The sequence below is a fragment of the Castor canadensis genome, chromosome 2 (genome assembly GCF_047511655.1).
Source record: "Castor canadensis chromosome 2, mCasCan1.hap1v2, whole genome shotgun sequence".
NCBI lineage: Eukaryota > Metazoa > Chordata > Mammalia > Rodentia > Castoridae > Castor > Castor canadensis.
The window spans coordinates 147,835,252-147,852,519 of record NC_133387.1 but is presented as its reverse complement, the minus strand read 5'-3'; the positions used below and the strand labels follow the sequence as shown (position 1 = coordinate 147,852,519).

The 17,268-nt window shown below is 48.0% G+C and overlaps 1 protein-coding gene across 2 annotated transcripts in view; it reads right to left on the bottom strand.

The window, feature by feature from the left end:
- The window catches only part of Lipc (lipase C, hepatic type), a 147,301-nt gene that overhangs the window by 25,872 nt on the left and 104,161 nt on the right, over positions 1-17,268 (bottom strand). Inside the window, exons 3-5 of one of the 2 annotated variants that reach the window (XM_074066061.1) lie at positions 2,998-3,185; positions 1,147-1,329; positions 555-672 (exon numbers count right to left, since the gene is read on the bottom strand). In XM_074066061.1, the coding sequence (XP_073922162.1) occupies positions 555-672; positions 1,147-1,329; positions 2,998-3,185 (489 nt within the window). The remainder of the gene's footprint in view (positions 1-554; positions 673-1,146; positions 1,330-2,997; positions 3,186-17,268) is intronic. The other variant, XM_074066063.1, reaches the window with a different exon arrangement.

Sequence of the window (17,268 nt, the reverse complement as noted above, 5' to 3'; positions counted from 1 at the left end):
GAGTTGGGGATGAGGTTGGCATCAGAGTTGCCTGGAGAAAAAGCACCCAGGCCAACTCTTGCAGGTGACCAAGGCCATCTGAGTGGGTCTGGAGTTGGGGGTGAGGCTTTTGCTACAGATCTCCCTCCTTCAACTCAAACAGTTTCCTGCTAAAGGTCTGTGTGTTTCACAGCTGTGGAGTCTGAGATATTAGTGTGGCTGACGCATTACAGCAAATCCAGGCTACAGTTCTCCCTCCCTAACTCACCCACACTGGGCTTTTTAAACTAGAGATTAAAAATAAGACCTCCTTGCTACAAAAGTGCGCAGAAAGCGACATTCATTCGAGAAAAGGAAACAGGAATCCAGGCTGTAATTGGCTCTGTGTTCTCTTGGAACAGAGCAATTTATGACAGTGTCATGTTTGAAGACGGTTATAGTCCTCCCTGAACTCAAATGCATCAGGGAAGAAGTCAGGCGTCTTAATGATGACACCGATGGAAAAGCAGATCCTTGCTTGGACGCCCTCAGGGCAGCTGTGGAGTTTACAGCATGTGGTGATCAGCCACGGTTACCTGTAATTCTCCCAATCTTGTGCCTTCCACCAATGTAACTGCCGGCAAATCCTGAGACGTGTGCACCCAGGCTGTACCCAATTAGGTGAACATTGCTTCGAGAAAATGGCACAGATTCCTGGAAGACAGAGGCAAGGTGTGTGGGAGCAGGCACTGCCTTGATGAAATCTTCTGTGAGTCCAGCTGGTTCTAGCATCTACCTTGGGCTTTGGGATGCTCACAAATGAGCATTTTTCAGCCTCCCAACAGAAATAAAGCTGGTTTCTCACCTGATCCCTTCTGTCCCCTAGGGGGTCTGGCCCCAGCTGCCTGAGACCCTGCCCATCTCCACCTGGCCATAAAAGTGATCGTACTGACTTGTACAGGGCTTGATGGTTTCCAGGGTGTGGTTAGATCCCTTAGCACATCCAAAGGGGTGAGTGTAAAAGAAATAGTGGACGGGAAGTAGGGAGAAGGCAAGTCTACAAAATTGGGGTCACCGAGGCACCTGAGAGAGGCCTATGATCTAATCATTGGAGCTGGGGTGCACTTGGAGAGCATCTTACCACTCCCACCCCCCATCGGGGAGGACCCAGGAGGGTGGGCGGCTTACCTCCAGCCACCGAAGAAGAGCCGCCACCTCCTGACCCACGAGGCGTGTGTGGCGGACAGCAATGGTGTAGTGGTGATGAGCCAGGGTGATCCAGTCTGCCAGCACCACGTTCATGGGCTGGCCTGGCCGGGACTTCAGTGCAGCCACCAACTGCCAGATCCAGTTTTCCAGCATGCCATCCACCTGAGGGTGGGTCACAGGTGGTCAGTGTCACTGGGAGGTGGTCCTGGGAGGGTCGTACTAGTTTTTCTTCTCCCTGTGTACTCCTCTTTTGTCCCCAGCTCTTGAACAATGCTGCATCCACCCCCCTAACAGAAAGGGCTTGACACGAGTTTTCTCAGCCTAGTACCATGGACATTTGGGTTTAGGGAGCTCTAATTGTGGGGCTGTCCTATGCATTGGTCATTAGCATTCTGGCTCCACCCACTAGGTGACATGACCTTTTCCAGTTCCGGATCTTGTTTTCAGTACTAGTGTTGAACTTAGGGCCTGGCACTTGCTAGGGAGGTGCTCTACTACTTGAGCCACAAACCCAGCCCTTGTTTTTTGCTTTAGTTATTTTTCAGATAGGGTCTCACTTTTGCCCAGGCCAGCTGTGTAGCTGGGATGACAGGTATGGGCCACCATGCCAGCTTATTGGTTGAGATAGCAACTTGTTGATTTTTTGCCTGGGCTGGCCTCAAAATGCCATCCTCCCAGTTTCCACTTCTAGAGGAGCTGGGATCCCAGTTCTGAGCACCAGCCCTACAGCCCAGATTTTGAAAACCAAAAATGTCTCCAGAATTCGCCAAATGCTCCCCCCTGTTTTAAACCTTCTGAGCCCTAAAACAATGGCAAAGGGTGTGTAAACCAAGTCCTGAAACCTGACCTAAGTTTTGAGGGTCAGCTCCACTGACCTCTTCTGCAGGCTCTACCACACCTTGGACTCCCACAGCGTTGGCTACACCCTTGCCTACTGTCTTTGACTCACTATGGCCAGGCTGAGAGCAAGGGCCTGAATGTGGTAGGGGCATGGAGAATCATTCTGGGTGTGCACCCTGCTTGAGAACCAATTTTCAGGGCATTCCTAATGCAGCCACAGGGTAAAGTGTTTGTGCGGTGCCTTGCAGGATGAGCAGAGTTCAGTAGAAAGAATGGGGGTGGGCAGGAGAGGATAGGGGTTGTCTAGGGCTTGCCAGGCAGGAGGAACAGCAACCATGACAGACAGAATCTTGGAATGGCGTAGTATGTCTGGGGACTGGAGAAATTTGGGTGAGGTGAAGACCAGATGACGGGGGGAAGTGGAAGAGCTCTGTTGCCTGCCCACATGCATTCATGGGGGAATATTCACTCGTTCTTTTCATGTTTATCGGGTACCTGCTATCTGCCTGTAGCATCTTGCTTCCAAATCTAGGCTCCCCCAGCTACTAGCTGAGTGACTGTGCACAAGTCATTTAACACCTCTGTGCCTCAGTTTCCCCATTTGGAACATAAGAGGGACAATAATGTCCTCCTTCCAAGATGGTTGTGAAGATGAAACAAGTTGATGGATGTAAAGCCCTTAGAACAGTAGTACCTGGGCTGGACAAGCGACTCATGCCTGTAATCTCAGGTAACTGGGAGGCATAGGTAGGAGGATCATGAACCGAGGCCAGTCAGGGCAAAAAATGTGAGACCCTACCTGAAAAATAATTCAAGCCAAAAGGGCTTCAAGGTGTGACTAAAGTGGTAGACAGCCTGCCTAGCAAGTGCAAGACCCTGAGTTCAAACCCCAGTACCACTACTGCGTGGCAACAACAACAAAAACCAAACACATTAAGAAGAAAAAAGCTGAGGTCAAGCAGAGAGGAAAGGGCCAGCAGCATTCCCTACCGACCACCCGTGGACGATCATCACCAAAGGCTGGGAGGAGTTGAAGCCGCACTCCTGTAGTGTGTCTGGGTGGTGGAGTCGGATCCGACAGCCCCGACCCGGATCGTCTTTGAAGAGCAGGAATCTGGTCTCTGTCTCCTGCAGCGATCCCTGTGTTTCAACAGCTCGAGGTCTTCTCCCAAACAGCTCTGGAATAGAAAGTTGGGGACAGTGCTTAGCCTGGCATCTGATACACCTCTACTAGTTCTGGGGCCACCCCCAGGCTGCTGAGAGCACAGCCAGAGAGGTACTGTAGATCAGCAGGCAGGAACTTTGGGGAACCCAACAGCATTTGCCGTGGATTGGCCAATCGATGGAGGGAAACCTAGGAAAACCCAACATGTGTTGAGGGGCAGCTCCTCCACCCTCTATCCAGCCATCCCAGTGACCAGCCAGTCATGCACGAGAGGAAAGACTAGGCCATGAGGGACGTAGGTAAAGCCACTGGGACTGAAGCTTGAAGAGGGTGGCCCCTCACCCCAGATCACACTGCCACAAAGTGGTAGACTTGCAATTTGAACCCAGGTGTGTCTTCTGGTGCTAGGGAGACAGCAGATAGAGCGACTTAATTAGATAGCACTGTGTATCCCCCCCAATACACCTGTTCTCTGGACCCATTATATCTTGTAAGGTTCACAAGAACAAGGCTTGCTCATGGGGGTGGGATGATGGGTTCGGCTTGATGGGGGAATGGTATTTGGCGAGGCTGTTTGGGTGCTGATCCCCGTCTGGAAGGGTGATAGAGGATGTGCGTGTGTTTGGGCTGGGGGTAGGGCTTCCCCAGCACAGGGAACAGCACTTGGAAGGACGACATGGCCAGCCCTGGGATGCTGAAGAGCCTGGACTTTGGGCCTGTAGGTGACAGGCTGCTGGTAAAGGGCTCTTTAGCAGAAAAGGACAGGTGATTACAGAGTCTTTCAGAGACTGTGGGGCAGAGAGGAAAAGACGGTTTCTATGATTTCTCGTGGTTTTATGGAAGGGCTTTGGAGCCTATCTTCGGGAAATCCTTGCCCTGACCATGTGACACTTGTGGAGGCAGATGGATCATCCAGCCAGGCCAGGTAGCCCAGCAACGGTCGAGGCCACAGTGTGGGCCAAGAAAGATACCTGTGCTTAGAGGCCAGCTGAAGCCTGAGAAGTTGCTATGTGTGCATGGGTGACACATCAAGATGGGTGAAATATTTCTGCCATGTTTAGAGATTGAGTCAAGACCTGTAGAAGGAAGCTCACACATTCCCTTCTGGTAGAGGGTGGGCTCTCCTGAGGCTGGGGGACAGACATGAGGTCACGCTGACATCTTTGGCCAGTGACTTGATTGAGCAACAATCACTAAAGCTCTTGATCATTATTCCTGAGTATAAAATCACTCAGACTTCTCAAATAATAAATATTGGGATTTTGGTTTCAGGGGATGGCAAGATCAAGAGATGCTGAACCTATGGAGTGCAAGGGCAGTAATGAAACCGGTTCTCCTGCCAAACGTTATTAATTCAAAAGGTTATTAATTGCCAGCAAAGGGCAGTAGTTTTCCATTATGACGATGGATTGAAATGCATCACACATTATTTAGAGGAGATGTGAGCGAGAGTCTGAAAAACTAACCTGAGACAATGAAGAGAGTTTCTGCTGTCCAGCTGGGCTTTCCCAAGCTTGTCCTCACTCCTGAAAACTACCTCTTGGCCCCTCCCTGTTCCTTTGCTGCACTGACCTCCTGATTGTCTAAGTCAGCAGGGCCCAGGTGTCAACTTCTATGCCAGCGTCCCCATCAGTCCAAAGCCTACTAGAATCCAGCACCTTTGTTTCCAGAGTACCGTTTCTTCCTTGGTTAATTAAACAGTCTCCTACCTGATCTCTGGGTCTCTCCACTCTCCCTCACACAGCTGCTTAAAGAATATTTCCAGAACATAAATGACCAGACTGTTCAGTAATTTTAAGCCTCCAGCCAAGGCTACACCTGACTAGTCCTCATCTCCCAGCTCTTCCCCTCTCTCCACTTTCCTGCTAACACTTCCTAAAATGTCATTTCTCTCATGTCTTCTCATTCTTACCTCCCCCACCTCTGCTGTTCCACCTTGAATTCTTCCCCATCCTTAAAACAGAAGGGAGACATCCCACCCTCCAGCAATTCTCATTTCCAGAGCGAATTACTCCTTGCTGCCAGCACTGTGCTGTGCCCCTGAGCCTAATGTACCTGTCACACAGGCTGCTAATTTATTTGTTTAGGTGTGTGCTTCCTCCACCAGGCTGTGAGCTAATAAAAGACAGAGCTGGGCACGAGATAGGCACTCAGCAAATGCTCAGTGGGCGGTGTGGGGTTCTGTGGGATCCGGGTCTCAGGTCAAAGGCCAACATTCAGCCTGTCAGCCATTTGTACACTGGACCTGATGCAGCTGAGTTTCTTTTATTTGGTGACTCAATAGCTACCCCTTCTTTCATTTCAAGAGAGCTGCTTTGAATGCGAAGAGGACCATCTGAAAATAAAACAGGGATACAAATAGATGTTTGTAAAGAGCTCAGAATGATGCCTGGTACAGTTAGCACCTGGGTAAGGGCGTGTTGTGAAAGTAAGAACTCATTGGAGCATCTAACATCTGGCATTTTTCTTTTTTGGGGGGGGCTGCAGGGGGTTGGGGATTGAACTCAGGACCTTGGGCTTGCTAGGCAGGCCCTCTACCACTCCACCCCCTCTGCCAGTCCTTTTTGTGTTGATTATTTTTGAGATAGGGTCTTACGTTTACACCTACCTGGGCCAGCCTGGACCACAATTCTCCTATTTTTGCTTCCCCTTGTAGCTGGGGATGGTAGGTGTGCACCACTGTGTCCAGCTAGTCATTGAGATGGTGTTTCCTGAACTTTTTGCCCATGCTGGCTTTAGAGCCAGGATCCTCTTTAACTCTGCCTCCCAAGTAGCCAGGACAGTAGGCTTGAGCCACTGCACCCAGCCCATCTGGCATTTTTGACCTGTGAAATCTTTTCTTTCTGTGAAAATTTTCCTTAGTTGCCCTCCCAGGACCAATTCTGTCTTATGTCTATTTTTTCTGGATTTAGCTGTGAGAACAAGCTCTTGCCCCAGTGCCCAGGGCCTCCCAGAGGTGCAGAGATGATGAAAAGGAGCTGTAGATGGAAAGTCCACAAACAACTGAATGGAATGAGATTCTCCCTCTCTCCTTTCTGGGGAACAGCAAGGCAGTTGATGTTCAGAACACGAGGTTGTGTGCTCATTCTCTTGTTCTCTCCCTCCGCACTCATTAGGCATCTCTGATGGCCAGGTCCTGTCTGGGTTGGGTCCAACTGGAGGCAAGGAGGGCATGGCCTCTGCCTTTGGGATTCCCCAACCCTGTGGAAGAGGCAAGCATGAAACCAGCCATTGAACATGGCTGCCCTAAGTATGATAGTGAGGGGAGTTGTCCCAAGAAGCCAAGAGAAGACAAGGCACCAGTGCATTCTAGAAGGATGAAAGTTCTTTAAGAGCTCACATCCATGAGAATTTACTGAAGAAATTGGAGCTCTGGTGTCTAAAATAATAGGATTTATGAACAACATGAGTTAAGAAGCTACGTACAGTGGCTCAGTCCTATAATCCCAGCTATTCAGAAAGTGGAGATCAGAAGGATTGTGATTTGAGGCTAGTCTGGGCAAAACGTTATCAAGACACCCTGTCCCCACTGCCCCATCTCAGCAACAGGCTTGTAATCCCAACTGTGTGGAGGCATAGGTAGGAGGACTGCAGTCTGGTCCCTGCCCTGGGCAAAAATGCAAGACCCTATCTGAAAAATAACTAAAGCAAAAAAAGCTAGGGGCATGGCTCAAGTGGCAGAGTGCCTGCTTAGCAAGTGAGAGGTCCTAAGTTCAAATCCCAGCACTGAAAAGAGTCCAAGGGCTTTTGTGGAGAGAGGGACTGTGAATTATTTTGTGCAACTCCAAGAATTAGAAAGAGAATCAATGTGTGGGCCTGAGATGGAAGAAAAATTTTGACTTTAGTTCACAAAAATTCATAGTTGAAGAAATTGGAACAAATATAAATGAAGGGCAATAAACCAACAAAGATAGAGATGTTAATATTAGCATCCTAAAATGCATATGATCTGATCCTATGAAGCTGCTTAAATCAGCCATAGAGTGTGTTCTGAGCTTCCTATTGGCCAGATCAAAGGAGAGAAATAGGAGCTATTACAAGACTCAGAGTGTCAGGAGCTCACGCTTTCCTGGCGCTGAAACCTGGGATGGTTTTGCCAGGTGTCACAGGGTGAGGCAGGGGCTGTCATTTTGAACACCATTCCTACAGTTACACCACAGTGCCAAACAGCATTTGTGTCCCAGCCAGTGTCTGAAGACTCTTCCCTGTCACTGAGCAGTGGTTCCTGTAACCAAGGGAGACAGTCACATTTTGGGCCAAGTAGAACCCCAAATCTGCTGAGCTCCAAATTTGTGGCTGAGTCTCTCAAGCTTGTGACTTCAAGGGGTCCTGATGGGTCCCACCTGGTCTTAGTGAAGTCTTCTCCAAGTCTTAGTCCTGAATACTGCCACTTTTGCTTTTTCTTTTTGGTAGAGCTGAGTTTGAACTCAGAGCCTTGAGTTTGCTAGACAGATACCACTTGACCCATGCACCCCAGCCCTTTTCACTTTAGTTTTTTTGCAGATAGGATCTCACACTTATTGCCTGGGGGAAGAGGGGAGGATGTATCCAGTCGTGGTCCTCCTGTCTCTACCTCCCAGGTAGCTGGGATTGCAGGCAGGTGACACAATGTCTGGCCCTTATCGCCATCTTTGACCAGGCCTTTCTATCTGGGAATCCTTTGGGCTCTGCAACTCAACAAGCCAAGCAAAATGTCTTCTCTTTCCTCCCAGCCAGTCTTCTTCTTTCCCATTGTGGTTCATGACCCCATCACTCATTATGCTGTCGCTCAAGCTAGAAAGCTTGGAACCCATGTCCTCTCGTCCTGTGAGTCACCAGCTACTGAGGACTGCCTCAGAGGCAGAATGGTTTTCTCAAATGCTTGCCACTGGCCTGGTCCACAGCCCCATCTTCAAAAGGTTTTGAAATACGGTATGGCAGTAGATTATCAACTTTGTATTTTGCGCTCTGTCTGTAGAATGAACACTGCTCACCGCACATGCGCAATTGAGAAAAACTGACCGAGTGAAGAACTCTAATTCTTAGAAGAGACACAAGTAACATGTAGGACATTTCCGTCCAATCTGTTCTTGCAGAGATATTTGTTCCATGGGTGTTTATTTGGAGTGTCTGTAACTGAGATCAGGTGTGAATGGTCGTATATCCCTTGTCACCTATCATGACAGTTTTCTTACGGCATTAAGTTCTTCTGAACACGAGGATTTTTTTTTTTGAGAAGTGGCATAATTTGTCTCATTATTATTGGAAATTTAGATTTTCCAGTCTTTTTTTTTTTTGGTTAAGAACAATATTCTGATGATCATCTTATACATAAGACTTTTCTGACTCTCTCTGTTTTCTTAGTATAGTTTCCTTAAGGTAGTGTTTTCAGTTCCTTAGGTGTGATCCCATTTATATCTCTTTATAAATACATATATGTCCACATTGGTTTTCAGCACTTTTCAAAGCTAATCTATATTGAGGGCTTTCTGTATGCCAGGCACAACCCTCACAGTCTTATTTGCCTTGACTCACTGAAATCTCACCTCAACTCGATGACAAACTGTGAGGGAAAAGCTTCAGTTAAGAAAGAAGAAATTGCTGAGCATGGTGCTTCATGCTTATAGTCACAGCACTTGGGAGGCTGAAATATGAGGGTGTCAAGTTCAAGATGAGGCTGGGCTACAGAGGGAGACCCTGTTTCAAAAACAAACAAACAAACAAAACCAAAAAAACATGCCCACGCCTGTAATCCCAGCTACTCAGGAGGCAGAGCTCAGGAGGATCGCCGTTCAAAGCCAGCCTGGGCAAATGGTTCAAGAGACCCTATCTTGAAAAACCCTTCACACACACACACACACACACACACACACACACACACACACAAATAGGGCTGGTAGAGTGGCTCAGAGTGGCGGTCCTGAATTCAAACCACAGCACTGAAAAAAAAAAAAGTGAAGAAAATTGTTCCGTCTGACAGGAGGGAGGGGTAGTGTCTTCCCCGAGCCTATCTGCTGAAGTTGTCACTTTGTCATATCATTCACATCGATGATGTGATGTGGGGATAATACCGTGGTTAGAGGAGGGGACTGTTACTAAGGCAAACCGTTAAATAGCTCAAAGGAGTTGGCTTCTGGCAGGAGAGACTTGGATTGCCCTCTGTGTGACAGCAAGTCCCCAGGGCAGTGAAATTGCCCTCACAGAGAGTCAGCAAGAGAAATTGGGCCCAGCCACTCTGTTTCTAATAGAATTCCTTGCAGCAAGAGATTTCTTCATTCACAAGTCAGCCCCCAGGCTCGAGGGTTCCTAATAACTCACACAAGAACAAACCATTTCGTGTCCTCTTGGGTAAGGACATCATTAGGTGGGTAACTGTGGCACCTGAGCTATGCCACCTGGCCCAGGAGAGAACCAAGAGTTCTGCAGCAGAAGGCCCCCTTCTGCCACCAGGCCTGGGTTGGTTGTTCATCAAACGCTGGCCACTTGTTGGCTGATGCTAGGGACCCAAGCAAATCAAACAGGAGCCCCGGGTGTTAACACGCTCCTCACGGAGTTGTTTGTAAAACATCTTCACGTTCATTATTTAATTTGCGTGCGTGTGTTCCTGCTTTGCAAACACGCACTGCTGAAAACTTTCCCAGACCTGGCGGGGATCCTCTGATAGACCATAATTAATTTTTGTGAAAACTCTCCAAGCCATGTCCTCTGCTCAGGATGGAACAATCCCGTGAGATAAATGTAGCTGTCACTCTGTCCCTGGCTGCTGGCGTCAGGCCAATGAGTTGGAGATGGGCAATGCTGATTTCAGAATTTCTTGGAAAAAAAATTGTGTGAGGATCTGGTCACTGTTGGGCCTTTAGGGACAGAGCTCCTAGCTGAACTTTGGTCATAAGCAGATTCTACCCAAGGACATGGTGAGAAAGTTCTTCCCACTCCTGCCATCTTGAATTTTGTCCTGACCTGGACAGTCCACACTCCCATTTACTTATGGTCTTGGGGCTATTTGTCTGCACAACTTCACAACTTGGACAACATAATTACAGTCAGGCCAGTGTCTTTCTATGGAAGTCCCAGTCCCCACGGCTGTCATGGTTTTGGAACTTTTTCCATCCCCATGTATAGCTCAGAGGGCTGTCTTCCATGCCTCACAAAGACTGGCGTTGCCAAGTAAGGCCTCTGCCAAAGAGGACATATGACCTGAATCACAGAGGACAGAGGCAAGGGACATTTTCTTGCCTAAGGGAAATAAATATCTGCAAACAAATGAGGTGCCCAGAATAATAACAACTAAAAGTCTGTTGACCCCCTTCCCCAACTTGGCAAACTCCTGGCAGAACTGTTGCCTGCCATTCCCATCCTCACAGTCCAAGGGCCTCACACTTGTTGCAGGTGCTGCACTGCTTGAGCCACGCACCCAGCCCACTTTTGCTTTACTTATTTTTCGGATAGGAGCTCATACTTGTTGCTTGGGCTATCCTCAGACCTTGATCCTCCTACCTACACATCCTGAGTTACTGGGATTACAGATGCATACCACCACACCTGGTTTATACATTGAGATGGGCTTTCACTAACTTTTTGCCCAGGCTGACTTCAATGGGTGATCCTGCTATCTCCACCTCCCATGTAGCTGAGATTCCAGAAATGAACCACCATGGTAGGCTTAAGATGTATCATTTTAAAGCAAACTGAAGGAAAGATGTAAAGTTTTCTTCTCAGAATCCTCTAGGGACAATACATGGTCTGTTTTTTGGTCACAGGACCATTTGATGAAAGGAGGGAATAGATTTAATCTGGATCACTGTTCACTCCTTCTTCATCCCTCACTCCATCCACACTGCCTGAGCCTCCCCTGTGCTAGGCACTTACACGAAACGTGCCTTCGTTAAATTGTCTCTGCGGTAAGCATTGGGATTTTTCCCTAATTCTGGTAAAAATGTATGTGCTGCACAAAAGAAGTGTTAACAGAGAAAACAAAAGTTTTAAAAAATATACTCCTAAACTCATCATCCCAATAGACGGGCTTTATATTTTCCAGTGCTCTTGCTCTTTATCCAGAAACAGATCTATTTGTTCACATAACTGTGCAGATTGAAGTGTTTTGCTTTTTTCATTTCAAGTGATACGATCAGCACCTTCCCGTGTTCTGATACTGTTCATATTCATCATTTTAAGTGTTTTTTTGGTACTACTGAGTTTCAAATTCAGGGCTTTGCACTTGCAAAGCTGGTGCTCTACTGCTTGAGCCATTTTGCTCTGGTTATTTTGGAGACAGGGTCCTGTGAACTATTTGCCTGGGCTGGCCTTAAACCAAGATCCTCCCAATCTCAGCCTCCCAAGTAGCTAGGACTACAGGCATGAACCACTGGCACCCGGCCCGTTCATTTTTAATGCTGAGTAATACTCCACCAAGGAAATGTTTGGTAATTGATACATTAACTTCCTCATCACCAGGACAGTCAATATATTACTATTTTTCACCTTTATAAACAAAACTGCATTGAACGTCACAAGTTTCCTTTGTAGAGAATTACTGCCACTAGGATGAATAATCTGATAATTGGTGATCACTTTCCTGACATGGAGTTCAAGTCCCCTTATAGGTGAAGTGACACACAGGGTGTCAGCCCCACCTATGACCAGCCCAGGGAACCAGGCGGTTCCAAAGAGGTCTCATTATAGGTGATGATGGGAGGAACTGGGGAGGCAGGGTTGAACTCAAAATAAAGAGATATTTATAATACTCCTAGGAGGTAGGTGCTACCCTGAAAGGCAACTTAACCTCAGAGAGGTTAAATGTCTTGACCAAGGTCACACAGAAAAAATAAAAAATCAAACCAGCAGGACCAGAATCCCAATTCTCTATCTCTTCCTCCATATATCTAAATTATGAGACTTCCCAACTTCTCAGGGCGTGTGCTCCACTTCTTCTAAGGTACTCTTTTGGACCCTTGTCCTCTTTTCATTGCCTGTGTCTTGAGGCCCCACTGCCTGCTCCCTGCCCCCTTCAGATCGTGAACGTGTACCCCAATAATTTCTAGGTCCCCAGGGGGACAATGGCAGTTCCAGGGTCATGTAGAGGAAAGGACACAGCTTTGGGGCCAGTTGATTCTGTTTGCTTCTTTACACTTACTAGCTGTGTGATCTTGGAAAGCTCACTTACCCTGTGAGGGCCTCAATTTTCTTCTCCTAACTTGGAAATCCAAAGACCCATCTCATAGGTTTGCTGGGAGAACTGGATGAAGCTTGGTGAAATGTCCAGAGCTTGGCAATTGCTGCATTATTTACTCTTCCTTTTAAAACTCACCCAAGATCTCTTCCCTCATAGTGCAGGGTTCCTTCCAAATACCTGTTGGTACTTATCCACCAAGGTTTTGCTGGCCTGTTTAGCACCTTTGTGTGAATAGCATGCATCTCCTTAGGAAGCACGTGTCTTAGATTAATGACTTGACACTGTGCCTTTGTGCTAGGAAAATAAGGCCCCTCTTTTGAGCAAGGAGTTCAGCTTCCCAGCTCCCATTTGGCCTAGTCTCTCTGGGCATTAGGAATCCACTGATCTTACGTGGCAGCTCTGAAGTTTATATGCTGAGTCCCTTCTTCTAGCCAACTGGGCTGCCTTAGCCATGGACTGCTCTGTCCAAATGAGGAACCAAACCAGGCTAAAGGTCAGCCCTCTCTTCTAAAAGGAAAATAAAGGTGACTATAGAACATAGCCAGCCAGTCACTTCCACGACTGCTAAGTGAATGCTTGCCCGCCCAGTCTCCCTAGTGCCTTACCCAGCCTTCTACACTTGACAGCAGAGGTTCTCATGTATTCGTTGCTTATAATGCAAACTCCTGGGCACCGTGTGAAGGACAACCAGTTCAGTAGGTCCCGGGAAGCTTTGGAATCTGCATTATCCCAGAATGGGATAGATTATCCAATGGTTAGGAATATGAGCTCTGAATCCAAGGCTTGGCTTTGCTGCTAATGAGCTATCATTTTGGGCAAATTTACAGACAGCTTCCTCATAAGTACCTCCCACAATGCCTCGTATACAACAGAGGCTCAGTCAACAGAGGTGGCCATGGTGGTGTTGGTAGTAGTAGAATTGGTGGCTGATGTTGCTATTCCATTTTCCCCCTTGAAGGGTTCTTCCCACCTCATCAGTAACAGACGATGAGGAGACAAAACATCAGGCAGAATAACTCTTCAGGTCAAGGTGACATGGGATCACCTGGATTGTAACAGACTGGATGGACCAGATCAGAGCTGGGAATCTGCAGGGAAAAGTCCAAGCTTCTAAAAGATGTTGGCCTTTCTCCAACATGCCAGCCTCCCAGGGGTGCAAGGGCAAGCCCCATGATGACTCCCAGAAGACTCTACCTCTGCTCTTGCCTTGTTTGGGGCAAGCTGTGTTTGCCTCCTTCTCTGTTAGAAGTCTACAGAGAAGGGCTGTCCTCTTTGTAGGATAGAGAAGGATAAAACATTTGCTTTTGTCTGTATAAAGAAACATTGGAAAGACACAGAGGAAATTAGTAACACTTGTTACCTGTGATGGGAAATGGGGAGAAGGAATGGATGAAGAAATGGTGCAGGGATGAGACTTCAAATCTATTTTATAGTGTTTGTAAGCCATATGAATATTTGCCTCTTTAAACATAATACTAAATAAGAAAAAAGGCTATTTTAAATATATTTCTTATTGTAAATAAGAAGCAGTTGCTTTCTGCTTCTGCTTTCATGACATCCATTTGTCTGGATGCTGCCCACCTGCTCCTGAGGCCCTTTCTGGTGCCCCAGAGGACTCTGGGGGCTGACCTCTTCCTGCCTCAACCTCATCTGTCTTCTTAGCTGCCTACCTGGCTAGGTGTCCCTTCACCCACCTTGGTCTTAGGGACCCTTGACCTCAGCTGTTGAGGTTCTCAAGAGGTTCTTTCCTGAGATTGACCTGAAAGAGTGCGGGTGACCTGAGAGGGAAAGATGGCACTGCAGGGAACTTCCCACATGGGTAGCTTCCTCTCTGGCAGGTGGCTAAGTGCTTGGAGCCAAGGCACAAAGAATTCTAGGGAAGGAAGCTGGCTTGGAGCTTGGAAGCCAGGCAGCCAGCACTGTGTGGGAGCCCAGAGGTGCCTGGGCTGTTGGCTTAGCTTTGGAAGGGGTGAGGGGCGTGAGGGAAGCTTTGTAAAACTCCCTCTCTCTGCCCCAGGGTTTCCCAGAGGCCTTTGAGAAACAGTTTCCTAGCAGACAGCCCATCTGGGCTCCTGCTCCTGGAGTGCTGGGAGCGAGCATATTTTAGATGTGTCAAAAGTGACGAATGCTGGAAAGTGCCATCGGCATCTCTGGGAACTCACAGTTCACACTGGCAGCTAAGATGTGCCAAGCTCTTTGGAAGAAACGGAACTGGGAAATCTTTAAAGCAGGCAGCTCCTATCCAGCTGTCTCAGATGTGAGCCCTACAGGGGGACAAAAAACCCACAAGATCAGTGAAAGTGGAGTGAGCAGGGGCAATGCTCAGAGTTGGCAGAAAGAGGCAACATTGAGAGAGGTCAGCGGAGCAGAAAGGAGCAGGGGTGTATCAAAACAGAAGCCGGCAAGCAGGGGTCTGAGGCTGGAGGCTGCAGAGCTGCAGCTGGCTGTGCTGGAGTTGTGAAGCCCAGACGTAGTGGGGGCCAGAAGCCAAAACCAGTGCAAGGCTGGAGGAGAGCCCAGGGCCTTGGCCCAGAGTGAGGCTAGAACAGAGCTCCTGCGTGTCTGGATTTGAAAACACTCCAGGTTCTAGCCTGGCCTCATTTGGCCTGTAGCATCACTCATTCTTGGAAGTCAGCATGGGGACACTGAGGCAATTGCTGGGGTAGGACATGTAGGGTCAGGTTTAAGCAAGTCACTGGGAAGGAGGAGAGTTAGGGACTCCAGCTGTGGACCACTGGGGTTTCCGGGTGGTGGAAGTGCTTAGCCAGTATGCTGTAGGAGGATGAATGGTGTGGGGTGTCAGGCATGAATGAAGATGCTAGCCCCATCTTATGGGCCTCTGGAGAAGATGCAACTCTGTCTTCATTTTCGTCATTGTTGTTTTGAGATAGGGTCTCACTAGGGAGCCCAGACTCACCTCAAACTCAGCATGTCACCCAGGCTGGACTCAAACTCCTAATCCTCCTGCCTCAGTCTCCCAAGTGCTAGGGTTACAGGCTTATGCCACCATACCCAGTCTTCTGTCATTGTCTTTCACCTGATTCCCACCCCACCTAATGCAAACTTCCAGACACAGGAGTGAAAGAGAGGAGGAGAGAGTCATAGTCATCTTTGTCATCATCCTGATCTCAGTTGTGGTCACCATCCATGCCTAGACATCTTACATAACCTGCTTAGTGGGTTGAGGACTGAACTTGTCCTTTCACCTCCTATCTCCAGCCAGCTTTGGCCAGCTTCCTCATTTTGCTCATGGGTCCCTCTTCTTCCAGGCATCCGCTCACCACCACTAAGTCATCTTCCATTCTTCCTTCCTCTTTCTTCCCCTCCTTCCAATGGCAACTCCAATTTGTTGTGGTCTGAACACGTGCCACTTCTTCCCAGCAGGACGGACTAGCTTCCAGTCTTCTTTTCTCACCTCCTCCCCATCCTGACAATGTGCACCCTAGCCGGAGCCTCCTGGGGGGCCCTTGGCTGCACTGTCTTGCCCCCAGCCTTTGATCTTGCAATTCTCCCTGTCCAGAGCCTTTCTCCCCTTCCTGCACCTTGGCCATCAACCTTTAGGAACTAAAGGAGTGGAAAACTCTTCTGACAACTGGCCCCTGCACAGCCCTTGAAGGTGGGGTGGGTTCTTTGTTATTTGCTGACTTAATGTCTAGGCTGTAAGATGTACACATCTTATATGTCTGCATGGTCTTAGCACCCAGCACAAGGCTTGTGCAGTGATGGGATGTTTGATGAACTAAATTAACAGGATAATTTCATTTTCCCACCCTTTCTAGGGAAGGAACTGATACTGGGAGAAGGGAGGAAGGGAAGTCTAGAGGCAAGGATTCACCCTGTTTCCCTTCTAATACTCACAGTCATTTTCTGGTGGCCATGAGTTATTGAGTTGCTGCCTGCACCAGCCATGTCTGCCTGTCTATACACTCTAGGGATGAGTTGGAAAGAAGGCACTACAGACAAGAAGAAAGTTCTAGACATTCTTTGGAATCATGGGTGACCCTTGTTTTGTTCCCTCCTCAAAGCCTTTCAGACCACAAATCAGTTCTTTTCTTCTCTTGCTTCTTCTATAATCCCTCCTTTAAACTTTTAAATCAGTTCTAAAAATTGCCTTCGTGAAGCCCTTTCTGATCCCAGACTGTTTCTCGGGATATTAGGAGGGATTATAGGGAGCTAAGAGTTTTGTGGCTTCATTAACTTGGGAATGTTGAATTAGGCAGCGTAAAGCAGACGTCCTGCTGGCCAGAGAGAAACCGGAAGAAGCTACTGTGCCTGGAGTCTCTACCAAGGCCACATGGCAGTCATGATCCTCATACTCAATTACTTGGGACAAACCTACCCTACTCCTCTACTTTCTTTTGGCCAGGCGTTGCTGGGACCAATGGCCGTGGGGCTCTTGGGGAATGCCTGCATATGGCGGCATTTGCACTCCTCTGGGTGTTGGCATGGTGGTGATGAAGGAAGGCCAGAGTCACGTGGTCCAGGCTGCAGTCCTCACTGCGACTACTTTCTCTCCCCCTAGAGGTGACATCTCTGACTTTATCTGTATTTCCTTCCAGTCTTTTCCACATGGATATACATGATGTAAAATTTTACTTATAGATTTTCTTAAAATCTGTGGAATGAACAAGGCACTTTAAAGCAGCATTTTAGCTGGCTGGGATATCATTTTTTAATTTGTGCTCCTGGAATTGCCATGCTCAAGAGTTCCATGGAGCTACTTTGGGGGCTGCTGCAGGAGCAGGAAAGGGATGCAGAGATGAGAGGGTAAGTCCCCCCACACCTGTTTCTACCTGTGCACACTGCTTTTAGTTCTAGCATTGCTGCTTGGGATTCTGTTCGTAAGAAGGCTCTTATGGCTGACATATGTTCAAAAGCCACAAATCTAGACTTCACTTAACAGATTAAAAAAAGAAAAACTGCCCCCAAATTGAGGTGTGAAAAA